Source organism: Carassius carassius, chromosome 16 (assembly GCF_963082965.1).
Source record: "Carassius carassius chromosome 16, fCarCar2.1, whole genome shotgun sequence".
Classification (NCBI taxonomy): Eukaryota; Metazoa; Chordata; class Actinopteri; order Cypriniformes; family Cyprinidae; genus Carassius; species Carassius carassius.
Window position 1 is genome coordinate 18,668,330 of NC_081770.1, and position 16,004 is coordinate 18,684,333.

Below are 16,004 nucleotides of genomic sequence, written 5' to 3' on the forward strand. Positions count from 1 at the left end.
TGACTGCTGTCCAGAAGGCCATCATTGACACCCTCAAGCAAGAGGGTAAGACACAGAAAGAAATTTCTGAACGAACAGGCTGTTCCCAGAGTGCTGTATCAAGGCACCTCAGTGGGAAGTCTGTGGGAAGGAAAAAGTGTGGCAAAAAACGCTGCACAACGAGAAGAGGTGACCGGACCCTGAGGAAGATTGTGGAGAAGGACCGATTCCAGACCTTGGGGGACCTGTGGAAGCAGTGGACTGAGTCTGGAGTAGAAACATCCAGAGCCACCGTGCACAGGCGTGTGCCGGAAATGGGCTACAGGTGCCGCATTCCCCAGGTCAAGCCACTTTTGAACCAGAAACAGCGGCAGAAGCGCCTGACCTGGGCTACAGAGAAGCAGCACTGGACTTTTGGACAAATTTTGCATGTCATTCGGAAATCAAGGTGCCAGAGTCTGGAGGAAGACTGGGGAGAAGGAAATGCCAAAATACCTGAAGTCCAGTGTCAAGTACCCACAGTCAGTGATGGTCTGGGGTGTCATGTCAGCTGCTGGTGTTGGTCCACTGTGTTTTATCAAGGGCAGGGTCAATGCAGCTAGCTATCATGAGATTTTGGAGCACTTCATGCTTCCATCTGCTGAAAAGCTTTATGGAGATGAAGATTTCATTTTTCAGCACGACCTGGCACCTGCTCACAGTGCCAAAACCACTGGTAAATGGTTTACTGTGCTCAATTGGCCTGCCAACTCTCCTGACCTGAACCCCATAGAGAATCTGTGGGATATTGTGAAGAGAAAGTTGAGAGACGCAAGACCCAACACTCTGGATGAGCTTAAGGCCGCTATCGATGCATCCTGGGCCTCCATAACACCTCAGCAGTGCCACAGGCTGATTGCCTCCATGCCACGCCGCATTGAAGCAGTCATTTCTGCAAAAGGATTCCCGACCAAGTATTGAGTGCATAACTGAACATAATTATTTGAAGGTTGACTTTTTTTGTATTAAAAACACTTTTCTTTTATTGGTCGGATGAAATATGCTAATTTTTTGAGACAGGCATTTTGGGTTTTCATTAGCTGTATGCCAAAATCATCAGTATTAAAACAATAAAAGACCTGAAATATTTCAGTTGGTGTGCAATGAATCTAAAATATATGAAAGTTTAATTTTTATCATTACATTATGGAAAATAATGAACTTTATCACAATATGCTAATTTTTTTAGAAGGACCTGTATATATATATTAGTATTTTCATGATCGAATTTACTTTTTTTTTTTCAGAAAGAATCATGAATAGAAACATTTTTATTTTGGGTATGTCATTTCTGTCTCCATGCCAAAAATGGGGGGTGACTGGTAAGGGGTTAACCTTTTAACTAAATTCAACCCAATTCTTTTAATCAGAATGATGGTCATGAGGTTGTCCAGTAAGTACAACAGTTTAATTTTCACTGCATTTGTGTGTATAACACAAGACAGAAAGCAAACAAGACAAGAAATGTGGAGTAAAGCTTTCTGCATGGGCTGAAAATGGAAGTACATTTTATTCACACATTAATGCACATGTTATGAATTAATTATGAAAGTGCAGGGAGACGTCTCAGTCTTTATGCCCTGAACTCCTTTCTGTGGTGCATCAAACAGCACAGACGTACCAGCTGTGTAAATACATTTATGATCCACAAGAAGAAACACAGACAATTAAATAATTAAAAGTATATTTTTATTTGCATACCCAATTTTACATTTGAGGCTTCATTAACATTAATTCTAACTATTGAGGAAATGTGCTTTCATTATGTATATTTTTATAAGTCTATTTTAAATGTCAATTTCCAATACAATTACCCAAAACAATCATATTTTGTATTTTTCAAACTGTTTAACTCCAGAATTGGTCTTCTGATCTGTGCATGCATTCTGTTTCCATTTCCATCAAATGTGACAGGATCTTGATTAAGCCACACGTTTCTCAAACACCCCACATAAGATGCTCGCATTTCCACTTCTTTGCTTCGATTCGCTGCATTAACAGGGACAGAAATGTAAATTCTGATGCCTTTCTTGAAAGAAAAGAGGCATTTTTTGTTACATCAAAGCTGGCTTTACCTGAAATGCCACCGATGTAGATCGCTTCATGCAATGGAGGACGGTAGTCACGCCTTAGAAGCAGGGCATAACCCCACGACTGACAGCTGGATCCACAAGGAGAACCTTAGAAACCCTGATGTCTTTAATGCATCCGATTATACTCTTCTGAGGCACTTTTTCCTGAGAAAAAAAAGTGTAATGTGACTTTAACACAACAGAAGACTTGTGGTTAAGCTACATGCTGAAATAGGGAAGTTACACTTTCATACTTGGGTTTTGTGAAGCATCTGAAATGTTCCGAGTCCCACATAGACAGGAGACTGCAGATCATGTGTGAATCCTTTCAACGAATGTCCAGCGGGTGTGGGAACGCCATCCACCACTAGATAATAGTTGTATTGGTTCCAGCTGAACTTGATCTGTACTCACAACATTAATTAAAACTTGGGATTTTGGAAACACAGTTATGAAAACACAACATTTTACTTTTGCTACATACATTGTGCCAGTCACCATCATTTATCTTCTGAGAGGAGATTGTTTCATCTGCCCCAACAAAGAGTTTGACTTTTCCTTTATCCAAATATAAAATCACAAGAGGAACACCATATTTCCCTAAGACATGGAGTAAAAGTCCTTCAGATGATTTGGTACGGACATTTAGGGAGAAATGCAGCCTGTAGGAAAAGAAAGATCTCGTAAATGTGCTATAAAATCGAGTATTAATATGTAATTAACAGCATTTACCTGTTACTGAGTATCTCTGGATCTATTTTAAACTGCATTTGGCTGTTGAAACCAAGGTGGAAGGTGTTTTTGATGGACTTTGGGATCCTACAGCCTTGTTTAGATCTTTCCTTTTATAAATAGCAAAACGTGTGACATAAAATTTTACATTTTAGTACAAAATTACCAGTGAATCATGATTTGTACGTAAATATGTTTGTATGCAGATTTCACTTAGCTTTTAGAACATTTAGAAAATAATCTTAGTGATTGTTAGCAAGAAATGTCGAAGGGTTAATTCACCCAAAATTTTAAATTCTGTCATTAATTACATTAATCACGTCGTTCCAAACATGTAAGACCTTCATTAATCTTCAGAACACAAATTAAGATATATTTAATGAAATCCGAGAGTTTTCTGACCCTCAGTAGACAGCAACACAACTAGCAAGGACATCGTTAAAATAGTCCATGTGACATCAGGGGTTCAACCTTAATGCTAAAGCTATGAGAATAAATTTTGGCCTAGTCCACACGGACACGGGTATTTTTATAACCGGAGTTTTTCCTCCTGCGTTTAAAAAAAAATCGCGTCCACATGAAAACGCAAAAACATGCTATCAAGCGCTGTCAAGAGCATGCCACACCAGCAGGCGGCGATATAACCCATATCGTAAAGTCACCTTGGCCAATCAGAAGCAGTCAGCAGCGAACAATCTGACGTCAAACACAGCGGATAACGGTGCACACTCTGACGTCGCAAGGCAAAAACCCTGGTTATACTGTCCACACGACAACACTGCAACCGGCGTTTCTGAAAATGCTCACCCTGGCCGTAGTTTTTAAAAATGTTCGGTTTCGGTGCCCTGAAACTGCGTTTTCATGTGGACGAAAGGCCGAACCGCGTAAAAAAAGTCACGGTTATAAAAATACCCGTGTCCGTGTGGACAGGGCCTTTGTGTGCAAAAAAAACAAACAAACAAAAAAAACATTTCAAACAATTTGTCTTTTCTTCTGTCGTCGATGCATGTTCACGAGAGAACCATGAATCATCCTTGTGGTGCAGGAGCTGGCATAGAAGGGAACGTACATCTCTCTTTGATCATCATCTGTTTGTTTGGTTAGAGTAGACATGTTTACGAAGACATGTTTTTCTTTGTGCACAAAAAATATTCTCGTAAATGCATAAAAATATGGTTGAACCACTGATATCACATGGACTATTTTAACGATGTCCTTACTAATTTTCTGGGCCTTGAACGTGATAGTTGTGTTGCTGTCTATGGAGGGTCAGAAAGCTCTCGGATTTCATCAAAAATATCTTAATTTGTGTTTTGAAGATGAACGAAAATAATACTGGTTTGGAATGACATGAGGGTGAGTACTGAGATAAATTTCATTTTAGGGTGAACTATTTTAATTTATTACACTTAAAATATGTATTTGTTTAATAATTTAAGTGCACAATGTTTAAGGGTGCACTGTATTTTTCTCTGTACTCAGTTCTCAGTATTGACACCTACTGGTGTGGAGGCAGTTTTATGCAAGAACAAAACTTTTCAGTTGGCATTGGTAAAAAAAAAAAAAAAAAAACTCTATTATTCATAGTCAAGTGTTACAGTAAAATTAGTATAGTTCTGCTAGTGATGTGATCTCAACATGGCGGCCACCATAAGATGGCCCTGCTTTATGTTGGAAAAAAACTACTTTTTAGTTTAGCCATAAAAAACTATTTACAGTAAATATATTAGTGAAACCCCCATAAAAATTTACATTTGCCTCACATCTTCCATTTTGAGTGCTTTTCTCATTTGTGCAGATCATCTCTTTTCCTGATAATGTCACTAATCATTTGTTTAGTGCATCCAAACTGCACATTTAATACAGAGTTTGATCATGTGAAATACCGAATTGCTGTTGAATGTAATTCCAGTATGTCTTGCACGCCTCTTAGTAGTGTCCAGATGCTCTTCTTTACAAAATCCCAGAGATACATTTCCAGTCTGACTGAATCTGCTCAAGTCAGCCGGTATATATTGGGTCTGTAGACTGAACCATAAGGCTATTATGAGTGGCTTATTCCTGTTATAAGTTATGATAACACAATAAAGCAAATCATAACATCAAACCTCCGAATATACAGGTTCCTCAAACAGCCTTCAAATAAACCATCCCCTAAAATCACATTTTCTCCAAGTTCAGGGAATGTGGATGGTGACAGGGGATCTGCACTATCTGTGTTGTCAACGTTTAGCTGCATCCTGATGGGAAGAGTTCAGCATGAAGTGTTGAAAAGCATCTTTGCTGATATTTTCATATAAATTTTTTATCTTACCTTGCTCCACTTTTGTAGGCTGTTACGTAATGCCATTTTCCAGTTTCGCTTTTGTATGTGGATGTTAATTTTTCCATATTGTCACGCATTTCAACATAGCCATTTTTCAAAGACAGCAATAACTCATTATTCTGGAAACCAAAAAAAAAACATCAATAAATTTCAAATTTATATACATTTCAAATTAGAAGCATCAAAAACAATATAGCAAACTCAGACCCCTTTATATGGGAAAATAATCAACTAACCATTCCACCAGTCAGTATTAAGGATGAAACATTATCCTGGGATATCTTAAATCCAAGTGAAACCATTGTCCCGGAGTCTGTATCGTTAACAGGAGGTGACAGAGAGAGAGAACTCCCAAATTTCAAAGCAGCCTCTCGGGAACCCTGAAAACAAGCAACCAGAAACAGTTCAGATAAATTTTCTCCTGATACACAAACATCGTTAAGTAATCCAGGTGTAGCCCAGTGGTAAACTTGGGTATATAGTGTAATGGGAACAGGGTGGGTTATGATTAATCTCTCTTAGGCCTACTCTCAAAAACGAGTCGCGTGACTATTAAAAAAGTAAACGTTTATTTACTTTAAATAAATAATAGTGAACATCTGATTTCTAAATAAGGAAATATCAGTTCATTTTACATAATTAAAAGGTGATAAATATTTGGTAATTTTATTTCATGACAGTAATTAAAACTAAAGTTTAAAGTTTATATTATTTAGCTGAATAATATTACCAGAGGTTTTATGCAGTTAGCCTTTTATTACTTTATTCTTACTGTTTTAATGTTACTATTTTTATTGGTCATTTGGGTATTCATGCTGTATAGTCAATAGTGTTTGGCTGCAGGTATGTAAAACGTATATACACGTGACCTAGTGAGAGACGTGTGAGAAAGTGCTGGAAGTATTTTTCTCTTCCCGCTGGATTCGTGTGGAGCACGGGACGCAGGCACATTGAGAAGAAAATAAGAACGCTAGAAAGTGCCAGTAAAAGCCGATTAAACTGAGCGGGAGGCTCAGAGAAGAGGACCGCGGACTCGGGATGTTTGTGAGCCGAGAGACTGAGTGAAAAACGAAGCCGGAGACCCGTCTGACGGAGCGGGAGAGAAGGAGCGGAAGCCGTGAACGGAGGTAGCCGAGATAGTTAGCCACGGTGGGCGTATGCTCGGCGGAACTGTCGTTTAATCCCACCGCACCTGATCATCCGGACCAAAGTTTTTCCAGTGTAAATAAAATATGTTGTGAAAATAACGATGAAACAGACTGATGTATGTGTACAATTTAGAAATGGATACTTCTGAAGATACATTGCAGCCCACGTCTCACGAGGTAAATATTTCATTAAAAAAATAAATAATGCAAACATTTTCGAGAAATAAGTAATTTGAACATTTACATATTTGGTAAGATAAAATACATTTTGTAGCTGTGTATACACACCATTAGTTCAACTTTCATCTCGTGAACATTAGTGTATTTAATTCATTCACCAGACCCAAACATACACAAGTTTCGAATCCACTGGCTCAGTTAACATTTATAGTATAGTAATAATAGCAGTGTCTTATTTGCATTTGAAGTGATATTATAAATCCTGTAAGCATATAGAAAGTAATATTTGGACTTCTCCGTTTCTCTGCACTGACGTTTAGCACAACTGTAAATATCCACGCACACACTCGCAAGACCGGAAATCCAAGACGGCGGAGATATGCAACTAGCCCATTTGTTTCAAATGTCCGTTCAATAGTGATGGCAAAATGAGGCTTCCTGAACCACTAAGACTAGAGCTGAAGATCTTTGCCCAAACCCGACGGGACCCGATAGGACCCATCGGGTTCGGGCTTAATTTATATCATTTTACGCGGGCTCGGGTTTGCGCTTTGGCTTGCGAGGTAACCGAGCGGTCATGTGATGTGTTTCGATTAATGCGAGAAAGATGCGAAAATGGATGGCGAGTAAGTGTAACGGAGTGTTCCACAAAACCATGTAGGCTTAGCCTAATCTCTGTGAGTAAAGGTTTTTCAAATGATAACTAAATATTCATTGAGTCTTAAATGCATAATGTGGACAGAGTATTTACGCTAATGTTGGCATTATTCTTTTATTAAATGTCAGCTGTGGCGAAGCAAATCCGGCGGAGCCTTTATCTTAATTTCGTTATTGCCAAATGCCCATCTTAATTTAAAATTTATCTCAGTTTAATTAGTTAAAAAAGACTCGTTTTTATTGATGCGTTGGTCTATAGGCTAAATGAGCCTATGTCTTTTTAGAGTGCTGAGATGTTAAGATGTTACAGAGGACTTTATTCCAACTTCCAAGTGGTCTAGTCTATGTTAGTTATGAATAAATTACGTTAAAACATGTATAAATGACTCATTCTTGACACAAGGAAAAATAGCTGTGTGTGTGAGCATATTTGAATAATGTCGGGCTGTAAACGGGTTCGGACTTTTAAAAAGCTGTCAATCAAAATGTACTTGTCGGGTTTGGGTCCTGTCGGGCCTAACTTTTAAGGCCCGATTACAGCTCTAACTGAGACCTCGCAGCCCATTGCTTCACGAAAAGGTTCATTACTCGAAGCTTCATTCATTATTGCTCACTAGTGACACCTAGCTACTGTGCAAAGAAATAGCAGACCAATAAATTAATACTGAATCAATTGACCTGAGCAAACCTGCCAAACACAGGGCAGACAGTTCCAGGCAGGTTTTTGAGCTCATAATCACTATTCCAAACCACGACTAACGACTTTTTACCGTTCCAGGCAAGTTACGCCAAACTTTCTGAGAGCAAGGGATTGTAACTAGATTATTTATTTTATTGCAACGTTACATTGACCTAAAATCGTTTTTTCAACGTGTACCAGTTGCATAAACACTGCATCCGTAAGCAGTATTATCCGTAGGGGCTGTCATCGTTGTTTCGTGTGCTGTGTTACCTCGGAACTCGGAGTACATCGATCTAGTACGAGACACGAGTTCACGGGTGGGAAGTCACGGGTTTGACTGCCGTTCCAGTGCACTTTCACGTGTTTAAGGTTGGAAAAATATGGGTTACGGTTTGCATGGAACGCGGCATCATACTAGGCTGAGGCTACTTTTCCTCGACTTCTCCCCAACGTGACGTCATCACCGAGTTGCGTAAAAAAACCGTTAATACCAAAAACTTAAAAATAGGTCTTTTAGACCATTTTTGAGACATTTTAAAAATTATATACGTATCTTGAGTGATTTATGTACCCATTAATCGAAAGTGGTAGTTAACCTGCAACATGGCCTTTAAGAATTGTTTCTGGTGTGTTTTGTGCATTGAACTGTTACTAGTTTTAGTGCAATGTTGTGTTTATACTATGGATTTAGAGGAACAAACTGCAACACTGCAGTTTGGGGAGGGTAAAGGAAGGATCACACATTATTTTTATTGAGGAACATAATTTTTTCAAGTGTGTTGGGGCTTAGACGATTCCTCCTTTTGGACAGAACCTCTCCAGCCTTGGAAAATAACCTTTCGCATGGAACAGAGGATGCAGGGGAACATACAAATGTCAGTGCCAGCTGGTATAAATGATACAGATGTTTATGTTGAGCCCAATATACTGTGAGATTCACTTTGGATAAATATTGATTTGATTGATAAAGATTGTTAGTAGTCTGTGCATGCTCGTGCAGTGCTCGATAATGCCTGAGCATGGAGGAGGTGTTATTGTTGCATGTCAGCTCCTTTAGGCACAGCAAGCATTTCACCTAGAAACATAAACGAATAGACAATATAATTCAGCCTTATAGTGAGTATAATTATTAGATCAAGACAGTAAAACAATAATAATACACATACCTTATTGTGACTAGGGTTGCCACCTTCAATACAGAAAAATAAGGGAGGCCTGGGGGGGGACACCCCTCGGGGCCATGATAACCACAGGTCCGATGACGTGCCAGTGGTGGTACATCACAACTTAAATGTTTTCATGTTAACATGTTTTCATAAAAATATTTCTTGCTAATGAACTTTAGTAATTGTATAAGGTGGCGTGAACACAGATTAAGGATAAAATATTTGTCATTGTTTGCAGACAGTAACACCATCCAAACAGTGAAACCACATAATAAATAACCAATCTATAAACATTTCTAAATTCATGTAAAACACACAATTTTTTTATTATTATTAGTAAGTTAATGTTTTTATATAGTGTATTGTTAATTCTACAGTAGCCTATTGAAGAATGCATTCACTTAAATTAGTTGTTTATTTGCTTCACATAGGCACTGTATTTTTATTATTAAATATATCTCTCTTATCTCTTATTAAAATAATGCTTATGTGTCTGTACACCTTAACCGTAATAAACAAATCGGTAACACTTTAAAATAAGGTTCATTAGTTAACTACATTAATTAACATTAACTAATAATGAACTGCACTTATACAGCAATTGTTCATCTTTGTTCATGTTAATTTCCACATTTAATAATACTTTATTAATATCTTGTTAATATTAGTTAATGCACTGTGAACTGACATGAGAACATTTCTATTAACTAACATTAACAAAGTTTAATAAATACTGTAACAAATGTATTACTTACTCATTGTTAGTTCATGTTAGTTAATACACTAATTTTTAAAAAATGAACCTTATTTTAAAGTGTATGAATGCTGTTCTCCCGAGGGATGCTGTCGCACATCTGACAAGCCACCATGCGAAACAAAACACTCGCCGACAAATTGTGCAATTAGCTTGATACTCATTTCCGCTGACAATTTCCAGGCAAGTATTTGATTCCTCCCATCCTTGAGACTTTTGCGTCCGCTTTCGTTTCAGCGCTGGACACGTATCTGGTCAGCCTCCGCCATTCTTTCAAATCGACTCTCTGCCAAGAGACTCGCCCTCCTCTGACTCTGATTGGCCGTGAACCTGAAACAAACCAATCAATCCAACGATGGCAGCGAGTACCAAAGTCCTTTCAGGCAAATCGTGCCACTCGGCCGCCATCTTGGCAACGCCACCGGGCAGCTATTTCAGAATAACAAGACCAGCTCCTTTCTAAATGAATGGGCAGAGAGTCAGAACTGCACTTTCACTGGTCACAGGGGCATAAAAACAGCATGTATAGAAACAGCAGTGAAATATGATAAAAATCGCTGGAAAATTTTGATGACTTTGCCCCAAAATAAGGTTTAAAATGCCTTTTTCCCCACAGGTTATACCTTTACTACGCATGCGCAAGGGTTTCTCAACTGTGCGCATACACATTTGAACCAGAAGATAGGCTTAAAATTTTTCTCGGCTTGACTGTTAAAAGCAGATGATTGGCTTTCCATCTCCCTCCAAACTGGACTTCTACACCATGAGGAAATCCATCTGCTGGTTCTGGAGGATTCCACCGCTGACGTCATCCTAGGGCGCCCATGGTTGGAGCAGCACAACCCCGTTATCTCCTGGAAGACGGGAGAGATCCTGAAGTGGGTCGAGGCTTGTTTTCAATCATGCATCTCCGGTTGTCCTATGCCAGTGGAACATCCCAGTCTACTCCACCTCTATCGAAAGCCCAGTCGAGAACCAATCCATCACCATTCCTCAGTGCTACACCCCCTTCAGCGATGTCTTCTGCCCTAAGCGGGCCTCCAAGCTGCCTCCACACCGGCTGTGGGACTGTGCTATTGATCTGCTGCCGGGTGAACCAGTGCCAAAGGGACGGATATACTCCCTGTCCGTTCCCGAGGAGAAGGCCATGGAGGACTACATCAAGGAGGCGCTGGCACAAGGGTACATTCGTCCATCTACCTCCCCTGCTGCCTCCAGCTTCTTCTTCGTGGCAAAAAAGGATGGAGGTTTGCGGCCATGCATCGACTACAGAGCACTAAACAAGATAACTCTAAAATTCCAGTACCCACTTCCCCTCATCCCTGCGGCCCTTGAACATCTCCGTGGTGCCACTGTGTTCACCAAGTTGGACCTCCGCAGCGCGTATAACCTCATCCGGATACGTGAGATACTGTGGTACTGGCAGAACATCAGCACCACGTTGCGGAGGTCCTGCAACACCTGAGGGACTACCAGCTCTACCTTAAAGCCGAGAAGTGCTCCTTCCATCAGCCCTCAGTGCAGTTCCTTGGGTACACCATCGACCGCAGTGGCATCCGGATGGACGAGGGGAAGGTGAGCGCAGTCAGGGACTGGCCCATTCCTACCACTATCAAGGAGCTGCAACGATTCCTTGGCTTTGCCAATTTTTATAGACGATTCATTCATAATTTCAGTACGATTACCAGCCCTCTTACCAACCTTCTCCTCCAGAAACCCAAATCTCTCTCCTGGACTCCTGCCGCCACTGAAGCCTTTCAAGCCCTCAAGCAAGCCTTCACGACCGCCCCACTCCTAGTACATCCGGACCCCGATCGACCGTTTGTGGTGGAAGTGGACGCCTCAACCACCGGAGTGGGAGCGGTCCTTTCCCAGCAGCAGGGGACTCCCAGCCGCCTCCATCCATGTGCCTTCTTCTCCAGGAAAATCAACCCGGCGGAGGTAAACTATGACATCGGGTATCGGGAATTGCTAGCTGAAGACATTGGCTGGAGACATTGGCTAGAGGCTGCCAAACACCCGTTTCAAGTTCTCACTGACCACAAGAACCTGGAATACCTTAGAGCAGACAAGAGACTCAACCTCAGACAGGCCCGCTGGGCGTTATTCTTCACCCGCTTCCAATTTACAATCTCTCACTGTCCAGGGGTAAAAAACGTGAAGGCCGATGCTCTGTCCAGATGTTACGCTCCTGAGGAAAAATCAGATGAACCAGAACCCATCCTCCAAGACGATATCATAGTCGCTCCTATCACATGGTCAGCTGAGACTCTTCCTCCTGCCGAACCTCCTAACGACACCCCGCCGGGTTGCCCACCAGGACACTTGTACATCCCCAGGACACGGCGCACTCCACTTATCCACTCCACGCATACATCACTTGGCACTGGTCACCCGGGGGTCAATGAAACCCTCTCGTTGCTACGGGAACGCTTCTGCTGGCCCAACATGGCCTCGGATGTCAGAAGGTACGTGAGTGGATGTACCAGCTGCGCCATGTCCAAGAGTCCTCGCCACCTACCATCTGGCAAACAACTTCCTCTGCCTGTTCCTAATCGCCCGTGTTCACACCTAGGGGTGGACTTCATTACAGACCTTCCACCCTCTGACAATAACACATGTATTTTGATAATAGTGAATAGATTTTCTAAAGCTTGTCGTCTTCTTCCTCTGAAGGGCCTACCTACTGCCATGGAAACGGCAGAACTGATGTTCAACCATGTCTTCAGGTACTTCGGCATCCCAGAAGATATCGTGTCGGATCGAGGCCCCCAGTTCATCTCCCGGGCATGGAGAGCATTACATTCCCTCCTAGGTGTGGCCATCAGCCTGTCCTCCGGCTATCACCCCCAGTCGAACGGGCAGATGGAGAGGAAGGTCCAGGAGATCGGACGCTTCCTCCGTACCTTCTGCCACGACCACCAGAACTCCTGGAACCAATTCCTGAGGTGGGTCGGCTACCAGCCACCTCTGTTCCCCTGGTCAGGAGGGCCCTCGGATGTTCCCGTCGTCCACTACTGGTTCCGGGAGAGCAAGAGGGTCTGGGACGCGGCTCATCACCAACTTCAGCGGGCACTTCACAGACGCAGGACGACAGCCAACCTTCGCCGGTCCGAGGCCCCCCAATACCAACCCGGTCAGAAGGTCTGGCTGTCCACCCGGGACATCCGCCTGCGTCCACCCTGCCCTCAAGCTCAGTCCCAGATTCATTGGCCCATTCACCATCACCCAGCAGATAAATCCAGTCACTTACAAACTCCAGCTTCCTCCTGAGTACCGGATTCACCCCACATTCCATGTGTCACTCCTAAAACCTCACCATCCTTCTGTTTCTCCCTCCACAGAACCTGGCGAGACGGAAGCCCCCCCTCCTCTCCTCCTAGATGACGGTGTAGCTTATACAGTCAAGGACATCCTGGCCTCCCGGCGGCGTGGTGGGCAGCTGGAATATATAGTGGACTAGGAAGGATATGGTCCAGAGGAACGTTCCTGGGTCCCACGCAACGACATCTTGGATCCCACCTTACTGGAGACCTTCCATTCTCTTCATCCCAATCGACCAGCTCCCAGGGGAAGAGGATGCCCACCACATCGTCGGGGTCCCCGGCCCTCAGGAGCGGGCCCTGGGGAGGGGGGTACTGTTACAAACATGCCAGGTTCCACCTCCACACAATCACAGTGCACACCCTGACCTGAATACTAGATCACCACCACCTGCTCCTCATCACCCACTCATCAGCGCTGCACCATAAAAGCCACACACACGCACTCGTAACAATGTGAAGCAAATAAACAACTAATTTAAGTGAATGCATTCTTCAATAGGCTACTGCAGAATTAACAATACACTATATAAATACATTAATTTCCTAATAATAATAAAAAAAATTGTGTGTTTTACATGAATTTAGAAATGTTTATAGATTGGTTATTTATTATGTGGTTTCACTGTTTGGATGGTGTTACTGTCCGCAAACAATGACAAATATTTTATCCTTTATAAATCTGTGTTCACGCCACCTTATACAATTACTAAAGTTCAATAGCAATTAATAATTTTATGAAAACATGTTTTAAGTTGTGATGTACCACCACTGGCACATCATCGGACCTGTGGTTATCGTGGCCCCCGAGGGGTGCCCCCCCCCCAGGCGTCCCTTATTTTTCTATATTTAAGGTGGCAACCCTAGTCACATCACTAGTCTGTACTAATCGGCCTCATCGGTTAAGAACATTTCGAGTTCTATCACAAGTTAAAGAGAAGAGAGCAAAAAAAGTGATTAAAGAAGGCGTTTTTGTGGTTTAGAGAGATACAGTTACAGCATCAGTTCATCAACCACATGCACATGTGTAAATGAATATTTACAAAAAGCTCATCCACCGCTTCCAGTGATTCGATGGGCAGCTGAATGCATTCAGGCCACTCTGGCTCTTGAGCAACCTGCTGCTCAGGTGATTGACATTGGCCACCAGCTGGTCCTGCTGCTGCTTAATGTGCTCCAGCAGGCTTAAAATGTGGACCCGAGCAGCTGTTGAATACACAGTATTATAGAATAATTATGTTATAGGGAACATGCTTAAAGTCGCAGCCGAAACAAGGCTTTGTTGTTGCAGAGTACCGAACAAGCAGACAATTATTATTTTTGAAACCAGCGCTGTGCGGGAAAAAAGCTGTAATGTTACATACCAGCCTTCAGCAGCTCAAGACGTAGTAGTCCAGCACGTCGGCTACACATTTACAAGTTGTAAAATTTAAATAAAAAAACTCCATCAACGCAATGCCATTCCTGTATTTCCAAAGAGCTGCATGGACACAAATATCAGATCTGAACAGTTGTGATATACAGTGTGGACATCATTATTTTAGATCAGATTCCAATCGGATACAAAGATAATCGTATTTGGACTAACAGTGTGAATGTAGCCATAGTCATTTACAAATGTGCTGTAACTGTACCGCTCTCAACCACATACGCCTTCTTTAATCACTTTTTTGCTCTCTTCTCTTTAACTTTTGACAGAACTCGAAATGTTTTTAATCTATGCGACCGATTAGTACAGACCAAAACTCGACCATTTTTCAGCAGCAATAATCAGCCAAATTTGCGAGTCCGTTCAGTGGCATTGTTTATGTTCAGTGCCTCCAAAATGGCCGACTTCCGGCTTGATGATGCGTCGTAAAATCACTCTATTAAACAAGGGCGTTACCCTATTTTTTGCTAAACTAAAAACCATCTCTGGGTCTCATTATTTTTAAATATTTTATTGTCAAAAGGTTTACAACTCATTAGACACTTATTAGGTGCACCTTCGTGGTATCCACCTGGACTACATCGAACCCAAGCACCCCCATTCACCCAGAGTGGTTGTACGGGTGTTACACAGCGAAACTGTCTTACCAGTAAAAGATCTGGACAACCTTGGACGATTCCAACTTCCTCTATAAAGAAAGCAGCGACATCTACATTGACGTTTTTGACACATCCTCTAAGTGGCGGAAGAACAATATTATATCTGGAGACAGAAAAATACAATATTATGAAAAAATATCTGGGTCACTTTTTTCGGGTATTTACTCTGTCCTTAATGAGAATCATGCAAAGCTGAAGAAGTGCACTGAAAAAAAACAACATAAAAGAGAATAAAAGTACTTTTCCCGGACTGCAGTTGGAACACCCCCAATGTAGGCCTCCTCAAAGAGCCCCTTGACGTTTCCCAAAAAAATGTTGATGCTGTCTGCAACAGTTATTGTTGCTGGTCTATTATCATTCAGAATCATTTTGATATTGATGGAGTTTCTCTATAGGAAGAATGTATTGAAATAGGAATATAAAAGGCAATAATATTTATTAAGAAAATAGTTACAGGAAATAGTTACTTACTAGGGGAACTTTTTCTGTTGACTTTTCAAAAAATTTTGTGTCCTTTTTTTCCCCTTGCAAAACAATATAGCCTCCTTCAAATGTAACTAAGAAGTGCAAGTTCTGTAAGAAAAAAAAAATATAATAATAAATTCAAACCTTCTGACATTAAGCATCAAGAAACTGTCTTGCTTTTTAATATCTGGATTGAAATTTTAGATTCTGGTGTATGTGTTAAACTTGGTAATGTGAATCAAATCTTTTGTTAAGTCTTTACCTCATTTCCCATATAAAAAAGCACTGCATCCATTTGATGACTCCTAACTACGGACTTAATAATAACATTGGAACGTAATACAGCAACCTTTCCGTAACCTGTGCCATCAAAATAATCCCCCGGGATCTGGA

General features: G+C 41.5%; 1 protein-coding gene across 1 annotated transcript; it reads right to left on the minus strand.

The window, feature by feature from the left end:
* Positions 1-2,139: 2,139 nt before the first annotated feature.
* Positions 2,140-15,999, minus strand: LOC132159777 (laminin subunit alpha-3-like). Its single transcript, XM_059569383.1, has 12 exons — positions 15,874-15,999; positions 15,618-15,719; positions 15,387-15,535; positions 15,135-15,249; positions 5,385-5,528; positions 5,137-5,267; positions 4,931-5,062; positions 4,709-4,850; positions 2,823-2,932; positions 2,575-2,752; positions 2,345-2,494; positions 2,140-2,255 (listed from the first exon to the last, which is right to left on the minus strand). Exons 1-12 carry the CDS (start codon positions 15,904-15,906, stop codon positions 2,148-2,150), a joined length of 1,494 nt encoding a protein of 497 aa, XP_059425366.1. The 5' UTR covers positions 15,907-15,999; the 3' UTR covers positions 2,140-2,147.
* Between the last annotated feature and the right edge of the window lie 5 nt (positions 16,000-16,004).